Source organism: Suillus paluster (genome assembly GCF_016628075.1).
Source record: "Suillus paluster strain FC165 chromosome Unknown EDB91scaffold_101, whole genome shotgun sequence".
In the NCBI taxonomy this organism is placed as follows: domain Eukaryota; kingdom Fungi; phylum Basidiomycota; class Agaricomycetes; order Boletales; family Suillaceae; genus Suillus; species Suillus paluster.
Genome location: NW_024537661.1, coordinates 129,123 through 144,508, shown reverse-complemented (window position 1 = coordinate 144,508; position 15,386 = coordinate 129,123). Strand labels below are relative to the sequence as shown.

The following is a 15,386-nucleotide window of genomic DNA, read 5'->3' as shown; positions in this document are numbered from 1 at the left end:
ATTTACCTTTGCCCACCAGTGATCACCCCTCAACAATTCTCAGACGCATGCCGAGGATGCCATTGGTCGCACGCTGGTGAAGGGCAAAGGAAAGGAGAAGGCCAAGGAAGTTGCCGAGCCCATTAGAGGGCGCCCACTAGCCAAGGCTGATGCTGGGGCTAAGACTGTGAGTTTTCTATCTCTGCTCGGTCACCTAGTACTCACGGTGTGATAGTACGATCCACCTTGCAAGAGGTGTGTCGACGAGCCTTGCCTTGTCATCATCGGCAAGAAAGGGCAGGTCATGAGGTCCTGCACCAAATGCAGCCTCATGAAGGTGAAGTGCGACTGACCGATGTCGGTCTATTCCGACACTCCTGCGCTGATGGCACACCTGAGGACCAGGGCTGCACCAGCCTCCAAGAAGGTTCCCCCAATGGCGACCCCAAGGTCCAAGTCCAATGTTCCACTCAGGAGAACCAGAGCAACCTCATGGGCACGTCCACCAACTCCCATCTTGGAGTCTGAAGAGGAAGCTGTCAAGGCTACCAGTAAGCAATCATTTTTTTTTATGATAATCTCCTCTAACCTTTGCTTCTAGATGTGTCCATCACAGGTGATGATGACGCCGACATGGAGCCTGCTGCCGATGCCCTGGCTGAGCCCGCAGCGGACGACAAGATCGTCACCGATGAGCCTTGGGCAATCGCATCTGCGGATGACTTCCCCGCCGATCATTGGGTGGAGCCCAACTCCGATGACTTTGTCATTCCGATGGCAGCTCCTCTGGCCAGAGATGTTTCCATCCCTTCGGCATCTCTCCCACCGACTGTCAGCGCCATCCACGAATGTGTGGTTTCCCTGGCTGCTAAGGTTGCTGCCATGCAACTCACCGACCAGAATACCCTTGCCAGGGTCGATGCAGTGCAGCAGGACTGCGAAACCCGGATCTCCTCAATGCATGCGGAGCTTTCTTCCATGCAGTTCGATCTCGGCACCACTGTCAGCCTCGTCAATGGCCTGACCAGCCTGGTGGAGAAGCTTCGGGAGGCACAGACCATTGCCAACCCATCCTTCCCACCACCGATGATGAGCAACTTCGGTGCTACCTCGGCCACCCCACAGATGCAAGCGATGGGCATCAGGTACTTGAACGGTGTGTACGGCTCTTCAGTTGCTACCTCGGCATCTGCTGCAGGCTCTTCGGCGTCTCGCCCTTTCGGTTGCCTTGACATGCATGGCGACACATTCACGTCTGGCCAAGTGTCCTTGGTGTCAGCACATGCCGGTCCTTCATCCGCTCCTGCTGTAGTTGGACCCCATTCTGCTGGAACATCACCTGCTTCGGCCGCAAAGTCTCTCCCCTGATCATTCAGCTCAATACATAGTTGTACATAGAGCATCCGTCCATCGGCAGAATTACCCTGGTATATCACGGACTTGTATTACTTACTTTCAAATGCAATTGTTTGGCCATTGATTCCATGTATATTCACTCTCTTTCCTGTGATATAAGTACCAACAGCATGTCAGCAGAGTGTATCTCAGTCATGTGTTGCAGTTGGCACAGTATCCTTCAGTTTCTTGTCTTTTCAGAATTGACCAATTTATACTCCATACGACTGATCGCCCGATCTCGGTCGCCGCATCACGCATGCTGATGAGATTCCATGCAACTGAAAATTCACCAACTCATACAATTCACCGATATCTTCTTGCCATCGTCTTCAGCTCAGCAGTCCTCCCCTCCTCACACCGCCGCTTCCACGAACGGAGCCAACAGCAACCATTCTGGCACTCCTACGCCAGATGGCCACTCGGTCAGGCTGATCACCACACCCAATGGCATCGCCGCCACGACTCTCAATGGCACAGCACATCGACCGACAGACGTGCAGATGTCACCTCCTGCAGAACCTCCCCAGTCCAATCAGACTGGCTCACCAGCGCGTCTCAAGGCTGAGTCTCAGCACATTCCGGTATCTGTCCCACTCAGTAGTTACCACATCCCTATGAACGGCTATGCCACCCTGCCTAATGGCACCGTCATGCAGGTGCCGCGACCGCCGAATGGCTTCATGCAGCAATGTCTTCTGACCGAGTCATATTTGACCGAGTCGTATTTACCCGAGTGTCTTTTGACCAAGTCATATTTGACCAAGTCGTATTTACCCGAATGTCTCTTGACTGAGTGTCTTTTGACCGAGTCATATTTGACCGAGTCGTATTTACCCGAATGTCTCTTGACTGAGTGTCTTTTGACCAAGTCATATTTGACCGAGTCGTATTTACCCAAATGTCTCTTGACCGAGTGTCTTTTGACCAAGTCATATTTGACCGAGTCATATTTACCCAAGTGTCTCTTGACCGAGTGTCTTTTGACCGAGTCATATTTGACCGAGTCATATTTATCCGAATGTCTCTTGACCGAGTGTCTTTTGACTGAGTCATATTTGACTGAGTTGTATTTACCCAAGTGTCTTTTGACTGAGTCATATTTGACCGAGTCGTATTTACCCGAGTGTCTTTTGACCGTGTCATATTTAACCGAGGTGCTCTTAGCATGTATCTTATGCATCGGATCCTGGTAGATCCCTCATCCATCATATTTGACTGAATGTCTGTTGACCGAGTTGTATTTGACTGAGTGTATTTGACCGGGGTGGTCTTGGCATTTATATTATTGATCGATTCCTGGTAATCCCTCATCCATCATATTTGACCGAATGTCCTTTGACCGAGGTGGTCTTGGCATGTATATTATGGAAGCTAGTCTATGAACACTTTCGGCCCATCTGTATATATCAGTACCACTGCCCACTCGGCCCACTTGTTTCCATCATACATATATATATATAGCTCTTGTATATTGCCTATCAAATGCAATAGCAAACTCCACACTTTGGACTATTGGCCCACTTGTTGGTATCAGGTACATACTTCATACACTACCTACCAAAATCAATAGAAAAGTCTACACTTATCTACACTACATACTATGGGCCCACTGTTTGTATCAGATACACACTTGAGACCGGCCCACCTGTATTTAACACAAAGATACATTGATGGGCCCACATCGGGTGGCCTGTGTAGAACAGGGATATTTCAACCTTGGCTGTATGTTTTATACAAGGGTAAAGTGACTGCAGTATGTGTCCCTTCAAAATACTTTACCAACACTGGCTACAACAGAGCTAATGTCCCTGAGATCCAACAACTCCTTGGGGTCATGTCTTTGACAAACCTGATGTACTGTCATATCCCGCATATCCACACTCCTAATCACTATTGGTAATACCCCTAACCACAACCTCCAGAACTCTGGAAGGTATCTAGCCTACACTTCACCTTGTCTGCTATCCTCAGCAGGACCTCTGCTCCTCTGCTCCTCCACCGGTTTTCGGACTTTGTCCACCTCTGTCTATATCTCCGCTCCTCCGCTCCTCCACTGGTTTTTGGACTTTGTCCACCTATGTCCATATCTCCAGTTCCTGTTCCCACACTCCTCAGCCCATTTCCTTCTAGTCTGTAAGCCAGACTTTTCCCTTTCTGGATATCCCCTATCCCTCCAGCTATCGGTTATGTGCATTCTCGTCCTTCTTATTGTTCTGTTCTCCTAGTTCATTTCTGACTTCATTTATATGATCCATCCTTTATGTTAATCAGCTTTCCATGTGCTCCGCACATAGCCCCTAATTCTCCTCATGCTCCATACATAGCCTCGGACTTTGCTTACTGATCCTCCTACTCAATACCTACAGTATATAAACTCCTGTAACACTCTGTATCTCCTCAGTTCAAATATCACCTTAATTCCTGCTCATTCCTGCATCTCCAGACTTGAGCTTTGTCTCTTGTTGATCTCTGAGTCTTAGGATTGATTCCTTTGACTGTACCTCCGATTCTCATCTTAGTTCCTGCTCATTCCTGTTCCTCCAGACTTGAGTCTTACCTCTTGTCCGCCTCCGAGTTTTGGGTTTATTCCTTAGACTATATCTCCGGCTCTACCTTAGGGTAGTCTACCTCCGTTCTATTTCTACTCTAGACTTTTCTGTAGTAGCCTTACCTAGTTCCTCCTGAATCTCCAGAGTCCCCCTGCATCTGACCTCTGGACTTACCTGGACTTCCATTGGATCTCCCTCCTACCTCTCAGAAATTAAGGGCATGTACTTGGGTAAGGGGTGCAGCACACACGCTGAAGCCAAGCCCTTTGAGTTCTCCTCCCCTTGAGCACAACCTTAACATGTACAAGACATTCCCTCCAGTGCTATTCCTGGAGTTGAAAGAGGACAGATCACCCAAGACTGTCTTTGGGAACTGGCAACTGTTGGCACAAGTAAGTCTGGTGGTGCTTTCTGCCTTGGCCATCTGTCTCACCAGGAATGTCCTCAGATTCTGAAAGCTTCATTGCACAGTGTCACATCCCTCCATCAAGCTTCCAGTGGTGGTGGCGCACATACAAACTCGATGAAATGGAGTGTTTGGCAAGTCACACCAGGTTCCATCACATGGGCTGCAGTTCTCATAAGCCAACCATGCCATCCAAATTTTTATTGGCAGTTGCCCTCATGCACTACTGCAGGCAATATTCTTACTGTCTCCTGACACTAAATTTTTGAGCATCGGCATCGGCAAGAGGTCGACTATTTGCTATAAGGATCTATTTTTCAACTACAAGAAAGTTCTAGTGGCAAAGTGGAAGACGAAGCACATCGTACAGATTGTAACTAATATTAACCACTACATCTTCAAAGCTGCATGAGCTTCGGCCTTGGATTCTGCTGGACATGAAGATTATATGGATGTGATCAATTGTGTGCTTGACATGGAAAGTTTGAATGATGGATCTGATGGATCTGAATATGCAGCAGAGGTAACAGGAACTCCCATAGCTGCTGCAGCCTTGGAGTGACATGCTCCAGCATCTGAATCAATCTCACAGCCTAGCCTCTCTGCACAGCACTGGTACACTACAGATTCAGAAGCTCTGCCTGACCCCATTGTCAATGACATAGCCACCAATGGTGGTACTGCAGATTCAGAGGATGCAATGCCTGATGTTGTGTGAGCAGGCATCAGTTCATCAGTAATAGTAGGTGAGGTACTCCAGGAGGCGGCAACTGAGCCAAGCACTAGAGGGAGGTCCAAGAAGTTGAAAAACAGAGGGAGGAAGGTGGCTAAACTGGTGGTGGCTTCTGATCGTACTACTCAACAGTCTCACAAATAGTCTTGTCAATGGATCCTGCGCTTATTTGTCAAATTAGCCTGTTGGTTTACTTTGCTGTGCTTACTTGGACTCATACTGTAAAATTTGGTTATGTAAATCCATGAATAATGCAATCCTTCATATATGTTGCTCCTGGCAAGGGAACAGAGTAATGGGGACTTAACATACTGGCAGAGTATTAGATTACAGTAATAGGAGATGACCATCATCAGCACTCAGCGACATCTGAATCCAAAGGGGTGCACAAAGTATTAACTTCATTTAAACAAGACCATACAAGGCCAAATAAATATCATTTCAACTTGCATTGACTTAGTATTTGAACATCCTATAAACTTTCACACACTCTACTTCACATCCTTTGCATCCTTCACACAAGTTTTTGATCATTATAATCTCCTGTATATACAAGGCTGACACTGAGCCACAGAATGCAGATTTTCGTCAAGATGCTCACTGGCAAGACCATTACTCTTGAGGTTGATTCAGATACCATCAATAACTATAACATTATTAAGGCCAAGATCCAAGACAGAGGGAGGTAATATTATTATGTATACTGTCCTAGTCAACACCACTATCATATACTGGATCCCAGCACCTCCAATACCACCTGTGAACATCCCTACTGCTGGTCTGACCCCTTGTTTCCCCGTCCGCTCCATCCCTCCTTCTCCAACAATGCATGAAGTGCATCTCAGCAGGACTAGCCCTGCTACCTCCGCCCAACTCTGCTCCGCTCCTCTGACACTACCTATCCAGAGCTCCACTCCTCTGCTCTATTGGTCCACCTGATCCTATTCCTACTCCCTGTCAAGAGCAGCCGATAGCGTCCGTCTGACCACCCGGTCATGATGACAAGTGACATATATATATCAGAGACATTTTACAGTACCTGGCTCCATTTCTCCGGTTCCCTTTTACTACTTAAGATGACAGATGCCCATCAGCACACCTCAGTCTCTCTACCCGTGACTGAGGTGTGTATTATCCGTTCTAGTTCTTATATCACTATACTCATTACTTAACATTGTACAGGCTCATATTCTAGGTTCGTAGTACTACAGGAATTTAGTCTCTCTACCCGTGACTGAGGCTTGTATCTAGCTCTCACCTTTCACAGGTTATGAGCCCTGGCTAAAGGATAGCGGCATTATCTTACACTTCTTGCTCGAATTGACAATTCTCGGACATCCGTCCACCTATCTCACTCTCGGCTAATTCACACCAATATTTGAGCTGTCACACCTCTCATCAACTGTCAATCATCACTAATTTCGCCATGTCATCGTCTTCAGACTCTCTTCCGAAAACTGAAAAATACCTGCACGAGAAGCTTACCCTTGACAGCTCCAACTATTCCCAATGGGCTACTGGGTTCAAAATGTGGGCTGGTGGGCTTGGACTATGGCCCTACATTAGTGGAGATGAGAAGGAGCCCTCGCCCCCTGCTCAACTCTCCGACCCAGATCAGAACATCCTTTGAAAGGAGAAGCATGACGAGCGTGTGAGGCTATACAAGCAGCATCAGTTGCTTGCCCTCAGTGCATTATCTACAGCCATAGATGCCCAGGATTTCGTATACCTATGCAACACGGAGGACCTGAATGACGGCTGGGAAGCCCTGGCCGGGAAATACCTGCCTCAAAAGGCTATCCGGTTCAACCAGTACCTTGACTGACTCTTCACCATCCCAAAGGCACACGATAGCAACTTGATTGCTGAGATGCTCCAGAGTCTCGTTGTACTGAGATCTGACCTCACAGCCCTGTCAATCAGCCCTCTGATGGCTGCAGCAGCAATCACAGCCGGTGCCCCAGCCACTCCAGCCCCAAGTGAATACAAAGTTCCTGATGCTATATTCATCCACATCCTGCTCCACGCACTCCCTGATTACTATGATCCATTCTGCCAAACCCTTATCAACAGTAGCACGTCCCTCGACTTCAATGACATTGTAAACCGCTTGAAAACCCAGGAGCTCCACCACGCCAGTAATGGTGGCAATGCTGAACATACTGCAATGTTCTCTGGGCATTGAGGTACTGCAAGTGGTCCTTCTAAAGGGAACCGTGTCCCCCCCAAGGGTTTTGACGAATCAAAGGGAGATGGGTGGATACTTGGATGGCGTCCAAAGTGTGGACACTGTGCCAAAGCTGGACACATTTGGCTGCAATGCCGTGCCCGCCTCTCAAAGGACGAAAAGAACTCAAAGTCAGACACGCCTCTTTCTCCCCCTGCTGCTATCGCCACTAAAATGGAAGTCTCTATGGCAGACCAACCTGATGATGCGAACGCTGTATCGCATCCCCCATTTATCCTCACCTTAAAAGAGCACTCTGCCAAAATCTCATCCTCCCTTACTGTGCCTGTGGGCTCCTTTCATGTAGACTCTGCGTCGACGGCCCATATGGAGCCTGATATATCATGTTTTGCCCACTATACAAAGCTCCATGAGCCAATCTGTGTGAAACTTGCAGATAACCATGTGGTCCTGGCCCCTGGCTGGGGAACTGTGAAACTTGTCCTGCAGTACGAGGCATCCCTAACAGAATGAGTCTTTGACTTCCTTCATGTCCCTGACTTGCGGTGCACCCTCATTTCTGTGTCGTGTCTTGCATCTAAACACATCTCCTTTGTATCTTCGTCAAAAGGGGGCATGCTTTATGCTGATGATGGCTAGGGTCCGCTGCTTGCTCACGTCCACCCCCGAAATGGTCTGTACCTGCTCAATGCGACATATGCCACCATGAATGCTGCCACATCTGCAATGCTTGTGTGGTCATCACCCGCTGCCATGTCCCTGCATACCTGGCATCGGAGATTAGGTCACACTGGTTTCTCGACCGTGCTGAAGGCCAGTGAACATGTTGAGGGACTCTCTATCGACCCTGCATCACTGCTTGATGTTGGTGATGGTGCTGATTCAATTCATTGTGTGTCCTGCATCATGGGCAAGCACAAACGGTCACCCTTTCCTCTTGCTGTACGATGTGCCTCTGCCCTTGCTGAACTTATACACTCTGATGTCTGGGGACCTGTGAACATTACCTCATCCACTGGTGACTCATACTTTGTTGTGTTCATGGACGGCTACACACGCTACTCGCTAGTCTACCTCATGCGGGCCAAGTCCAAAGTCTTCGGATGCTTCCAGGAGTTTGTCCCGTGGGTGGAGATGCAATCTGGCGGCCGCATCAAGCGCCTTCATAGCGACAATGGTGGGGAATATGTGTCGAAGGAGTTCCTTCAGTATTTGATGGTGCGTGGTATTGAGCATGAGGTTACCATGCCCTACACCCCCCAGCAGAATGGTGTCGCTGAGTGTGGTCATTAGACTGTTGTTACCCATGCACTCAGCTGCCACCACCAGAGTGGATTTCCACGTTCCTTCTGGGGTTGGGCGATCCTGAACTCAGTGCACGTCCAGAATGTCCTTCCCTCATCAGCCCTCAGTGGTCGCACTCCATTTGAGGCCTTCTATGGCTGCAAACCCGACATCAGCTACCTGCGCCCTTTTGGGTGCCTTGCCTACTCCCACATCCCTGATGATACTTGTCAGAAGTATGAGTTCGTTTCCCGCCGTTGCTTCTTGCTGGGTCATGTACATAATGCTGGCTATATCCTCTGGGACCCATCTGCCAAGTGCACGATTCGATCTCGTCATGTGCACTTTGATGAACACATGTTCTATGGTGACCCTACCTCATCCCCCCTCCGCCTACTCATGGAGGATGATGCTGACCCCATGCCCGCTGTCAGTTTTCCAGTGGGAGGTGCTCCCCCACCTGGTGAGCCACCATCTGTGACCCCTGCTGTCCCGGTTGTGCCACAGGTGTCAGTGGGAGGATGTGATGATAACCCACCAGATCGCAATGATAGCCTCCCAGATGCACCAGCTCCAGCTCCAGACAACCTCCCAGATGCACCAGCACCTCCACCTGATGTACCAGCTCCACACCGAAGTGCACACCCATGTCAGCAGACCCAATTTGGCCACACCACCTCGAGTGGACTCAGTGCTACAGCCATACCTGCTAAGTGTGTCCCTGTAGCCGAGCATTGGACTCATGTCCCAGTACATCCAGAACAGGTACCAGACCCCACACTGCCCAATGAATCCGCCATGCACACCTCGACAGACGACGCACCTGCCACTCCTACACCACCGAAACCCATCATACCAGACTCAATCAACAAGGCACAATCCCTACCTAAATGGCCACTATGGTCGGATGCCTGCAAATCTGAGTTACAGTCCATGCGAGACTTAAAGACTCACTGTCTGATGCCACTTCCAGAAGGAAGAAAGGCAATTGGGTCCAGATGGGTATTCTCACTGAAGACAGATGAGGATGGCAACATAACTCAGCACAAGGCTCAATTCATTGCACAGGGGTATACTCAAGTTGAGGGGATCAACTACACGGAGACTTTTGCAGCTGTTGCTAAGTATGACACTGTTCAAATTCTCCTTATGCTCACAGCGAAATTCAACCTTGAGTTAGATCAGATGGATGTACATACAGCATTTCTTAATGCTGAGCTTAAGGAGGACATATACCTCAAGCAACCTGCTGGATTCAAGGATCCAGAACATCCGGACTGGGTATGGAAGTTGGAGAAAGCATTATATGGGCTGAAGCAGGCCAGCTACGAGTGGAATCCAACGCTAGACGAGTACCTGCAGAAGGAAGGTTTCAAATTTGTCCGAAGCGAAGCTGATCACAGCCTATATGTCCTCCATGAAGGGGACAAGGTCATTTGGCTTGTTGTATACGTCGACGACATGCTCGCTGCATCAAACTCTCGCGACTACCTGGACAACTTCAAGAAATGGCTCAAGCAACGCTTTGACTTGGCAGACCTCGGCCCTGCTAGACACTTCCTCGGCATGCACATCACGCATGATCGCAAGAAATGCCTCCTCTCAATCAGCCAAAAGACTTACCTGGAGAAAATCCTAGAAAATGCTGGAATGTCTCAGTGCAATCCGGTCAGTACCCCCATGACTCCTGGGATTACACTCCAGAAGGCCACTCGCGCTCCTACTGAAGATGAAGCAACCACCATTGCATCCATCCCCTACCGTCACACAATCGGCAAACTCAACTATGCGATGAGGACTACTTGTCCTGATATTGCGTTCGCCGTCTCATGTCTCTCTCGCTACATGGAGAACCCTAGCATCGATCATCACCATCAACTCAAACACCTGCTCAGATACATTCGTGGCACGACAGACCTAATGCTCGTCTTCGGCTTAACCAATGATGGTCTCATTGGTCACTCTGACTCCGACTACACTGCAGACTGTGATGACAGCAAATCAACCAGTGCCTACGTATATCAACTGTTCGGTGGTCCCATTAGCTGGAAGGCCCAAAAGCAGTCTGTTGTTGCAACGTCGACGACGGAAGCGGAGTACATTGGGCTTTCGAATGCCTCGCAGGAAACGCTATACCTCATCCAATTACTCCATGATTTTCACATTGACCCTGACCTATATGATCCTCCTCTCCTCTATGGTGATAACCAGGCCAGCCTTGCACTTTCCAAGAACCTGAAGTTCCACGAAAAGGCGAAACACATTCACGTCCATTACCACCTCATCCGTGGTCTTGTCGACACCAAGAAAATCAAGCTTGAGTATAAGTCAACGTCGGAGATGCTCGCTGATAGCCTGACGAAGGCCTTACCACGTCCAGCTGTGATGCGTCATCGAGAGGAGATGGGTCTTTGCCGTCAGATTACACCAGATGGTCTGACGAGTGGGAGTGTCAAGAGCAGCCGATAGCGTCTGTCTGACCACCCGGTCATGACGACAAGTGACATATATATCAGAGACATTTTACAGTACCTGGCTCCATTTCTCCAGTTCCCTTTTACTACTTAAGACGACAGATGCCCATCAGCACACCTCAGTCTCTCTACCCGTGACTGAGGTGTGTATTATCTGTTCTAGTTCTTATATCACTATACTCATTACTTAACATTGTACAGGCTCGTATTCTAGGTTCATAGTACTACAGGAATTCAGTCTCTCTACCCGTGACTGAGGCTTGTATCTAGCTCTCACCTTTCACACTCCCTCTACCATCTCCGCTTTTCCAACCCACTCGGTTCCTCCAGTTTCTCCAGTATCAGTCTGTCCAACTGCCTCACTGGTCCACCACTAGACTAGGAACCACTCAACTGGTCCTATCTCCTTTTAGTATCATAGCTTCTCCTTTAGGATCCCCGGTAATCCTCATAACCAAGTGATTATTGATCCGTTGCGCACATACTGTTCTCTGAGCCCCTTTCTCATATGTCTCTGTCATCTTCTAGTAATTCTGTACACTCAGCACATAGCCTTCTGCTATGCTATGCTACTTACTTAGAGTATATAAACATATGTACATCTGTCTGTAGATCTTTAGTCTGAATATTACCTTTTCTAAGCCCTGCTCTCTTGTCCCTGTTCTTGGGTAAACCCCTTGACAACTCCTGTTTCCCGGCCTAGGGGATTGACTCCCTAGGTCAGCTGCCTTCTCCATTTGTCCAACTTCCCATGCCTCCGCCGCCCTTCCCGTGCGTCGGACTTGTGGCTACAACTCTTGTACCTCTGTCCTCCACATTTCCATTCTGCTTCAGACTTCACCCAAGCAGTCTCCTCCGCTCCACTCCTACTGTTAGCTCCGACTGCAGTAGTCCTCCAACTCTCCCCTGTAGGGCGGACCAATCTCCGCCCAATGTTCCTGCGCTTATCTAGTAGTCCATTGGTCCTCCTTCAGAGGACCTCCACTCTGACATCCTGTCGGAGCTCATAGAACTCGAGTTGGACTACAATCCGAAATGAGGGGCACATACTCGGGTAAGGGGCGCAGCATATGAGCTGAAGCCAAGCCCCTCAAACTCTGTCTTACCCCTGAGCATGGTCTTAACAGCCACTTATGACTGACAGTTTTCCCTGCAGTATTCCACCTGACCAGCAGCATCTCATTTTTGCTGGCAAGCAGCTCAAGGATGGTCAGACACTCCGACTACAACATCCAGAAGGAGTCTATTACCCTTCACTTGGTCTTGCATCTCTGTGGAGGCATGCAGATCTTTGTCAAGACCCTCTTCAATATTCAACAATGTATGGAGAAGTAAGAGGTCCTTCTGCACATCTCATTCAACAAGTGAAGGCTACAGGTCATCCACGCTTAAACATCAGAGGAGTCCCCCACTTGGTTGGTCCATGAGGCAGCATATCTCATCCTTCATGTCAGAGGTAGCACACCATGATAAGGAAGGCAAAGATCCAGGATATAGGGTCCCTTTCCAGCACAGCTCAAGACAGACATTTCTGACTACAACATTCAGAAGGAGTCCACCCTCCACCGCATTTTCTGACTACAACATCCAGAAGGAGCCTACCCTTCACTTAGGTCTTGACATCTTTGTGGAGGCATGCAGATCTTTAGTCAAGACCCTCACAGGCAAGACAGTCTCATTGGAAGTGGAGTCTGCTTACTACACTACCCTCTGAATCACCTATCTTTTCCCCCCACTGCAGTCTGTCATCATGTGGCCTCCATTAATGTACCATCCACTTTCCCCAGCCATCTGAATCCAACAATGGCACCGTCTCATCCACATTACCCCCATGACCACCTCCACCCTTCTAATAATACAGCTGATGCTGTCCCCCATGACCTAATTTGTACCATAGGCTTGCAATCCAATAGCAAAATTTCACCACTCTAACCATGATTGTTATGCATCACAATGCCATGTTCTTGATGACAATGAGCTTGACAATGATGCTTGCAATAGTCATTTAAATGGGACGAAAATGGGAGGTTTGAATGATAAATTCCATTTAAACAAAAACTACAATTCAGTTGCAATTCAGTTGCAATCACCCTGAAATCATGACTCTATTATGGCAACCTATTTAAAGACATGCGCTGCATTTGGAAGTTGAAACTGGTTGCAAACCGTTGAAATGCAAATAAGGAATTTCCAACATACTACTGTAGTGGGGTTTTGCTACTGTGCTTCAGCTTGCTACATAGAACTATATAGTTCAAAATGTCCCACTGATGTTGGGGTCGTGATAAACCCCAATGGCTCAGTGTAGACCAAAAATGCATCCATAACACCCAGCAATCAGCACATATGATGGGAGGAGTTGTGGGCTTCTATGTTTGAGCTTACAACAGGACTACAAATCTGCATTGTAAGCACTTCAGTCATATTCTATGTTTGAGATTTCTCCTCTTCCAAGATCTCCATTGCTCGAGTGGCAGTAAAATTTGTTCAGAAGCAAACACATTGATCAACTCAGCAACAAACTGACATGTCATCCCATCGACCATACTGCACTGATGTGAAAGCAGAAACACGATTCACTGCCACACTAGGTGTAGCAAAAAAAAGAGGACCTATCGTGCTGGTGAGTTATGTGGTTAAATACAGGACACAAACTACTCATACTCACACATTTCTCATAGGGATAGGGGATAGGGGCAGACCTTGCACTCTCTGGTATGCTTGCAAAACTGTCAGACATCTCAGAATCGAGGTGTGACTCAAACACAATGAAAAAAGACCTAGATACTGAAAGAATAGACCAGCACAATGTTAGGAAGAAAGAAGGTTGTATGACTCTCAAAGAACAAGTAGTAACTAGCAAGCAAGCGAGAACAAACATCATATCCCGTGACCGAAACACAAAAGTTCATGACATTACCCCTCCGTAAGGGCTGCGTCCTGCAGCCATGGCTGGTCATCCAATGCATCATAAAATCTTTCTCTTCTCTCATCCTTTCCGATATGTTCGTTCCGCTCAAAAATACCATTTCTTCTTGACAATGATTCCAACAATCTTTTTGGGATGTATACAAGCAGCCGCCGGTAGGATTTATTACTTGACATGGGGTTGATGGGATTGGCACCAAAGGAGGATGCTTTAAGATTGCTCTAAGACGAGAAGCGCGAGCCAAGATGCATTTTCGGAATGTACTGATTATGATGTGGAAAAACAACGAGTCAGGGATTGCCTCCAAGATCAGTAGCGTAAGCACTAGTATCTTGCAGGTGTGCACGGGCGGTAAATGAGTTCATACCTTACTTAAGGGGCCAAGAGAGCACCATCTGTCCTCTTTACTCAGTAGGAAATGTAGGAAGTATAGGTGAGCTGACTGCATACAAATAGGATCTACCACGCCGGTGAGTCGTGTGGTTAAATCTGGGACGCAAACTACTGATAGTCTCATACTCACGCATTCACGAAAATTAACGGGGCAGGGTGCGCAGTCGCTGTTACGTAGGCAAAAGACAGGACAGCTGAGATCACTGGCAGATATTGCTGTTGTCAAAGCAGCAGCAACGGCGAGGATCAAGAAGAAACGCGTTTGTCAGGATGTGATATTGGATCAAATAAGTCTGAAGGGAACAGTAGGAAGACGGCTTGCTTTAATGTGCTGAATATTGAAATCTGAATCTGCAATGCCAGCAGATCGCCAACAGACCTCAAAGTTGACTCGCTCTTAAGCTAGTATTTCTATTGCTGTAGGACACGATGGTAATGTCCTCGCGAACGTTAGTACTCGACAAGTATGATAGAGCGAAAGCATACCTAAGTATTGTTCGCACCTACACGAAGCTCATTGACGTGGCACGCGGTCGTGACGCGGCATGTATGGGGCTTGAAGCAGCCTGGGTAGGGCTTGACGTGGTACCATGTGGCTTGACGCAGCATGGGTGGAGCTCGACATACATGTATTGAGGGTGCATGTGGCTTGACAAGGTAGGGCCCGGGGATGAGGCTTGGTAGACTGACACAGGCCGAACAACACTTCATCTGAAAGCTAACATTAGACCACCATCCGTCGTCGCCCGAGACGGCACAGGAGGCATAAGTACTTATACAACTCATACTCACGCATTTCTCACGCCAGGAGTAGTGATGGAAAAGTTCGGTCCAACGTTCAACGACCCAGGAGAACCGAACCGAGGGTTCGATTCTCCGTTCAGTGATCCTTGAGCCGCGTTGAACGCGTCTGACACACGCCAGTCCCTAGTACTACTACGTAGTCGTGTGAGCTCAATGGGATGTATATACAAAGTTGCTAATTTATACACGTGACTGTATGTTGTTTGGCAAGACCCTCTAAACCAAACAATATGATTCAATAAGTCGCAA

The 15,386-nt window shown here is 48.1% G+C and overlaps 3 protein-coding genes across 3 annotated transcripts; 2 read left to right on the top strand and 1 right to left on the bottom strand.

Moving 5' to 3' along the window:
- Positions 1–43: 43 nt before the first annotated feature.
- Positions 44–1,347, top strand: EDB91DRAFT_1254192 (uncharacterized protein; the record flags this gene model as incomplete). Its single annotated transcript, XM_041323776.1, has 4 exons — positions 44–166; positions 215–321; positions 385–530; positions 581–1,347. Coding segments are annotated over 4 exons (1,143 nt in total), but the record flags the coding sequence as incomplete, so codon positions are not given.
- A 652-nt stretch (positions 1,348–1,999) lies between these two features.
- EDB91DRAFT_1086667 (uncharacterized protein) lies at positions 2,000–2,557 on the bottom strand (the record flags this gene model as incomplete). Its single annotated transcript, XM_041316083.1, has 1 exon — positions 2,000–2,557. The coding sequence occupies one exon, from the start codon at positions 2,555–2,557 to the stop codon at positions 2,000–2,002; it is 558 nt and encodes a 185-aa protein (XP_041171532.1).
- A 1,814-nt stretch (positions 2,558–4,371) lies between these two features.
- Positions 4,372–4,744, top strand: EDB91DRAFT_1061454 (uncharacterized protein; the record flags this gene model as incomplete). Its single annotated transcript, XM_041314444.1, has 2 exons — positions 4,372–4,500; positions 4,565–4,744. Coding segments are annotated over 2 exons (309 nt in total), but the record flags the coding sequence as incomplete, so codon positions are not given.
- Positions 4,745–15,386: the final 10,642 nt, after the last annotated feature.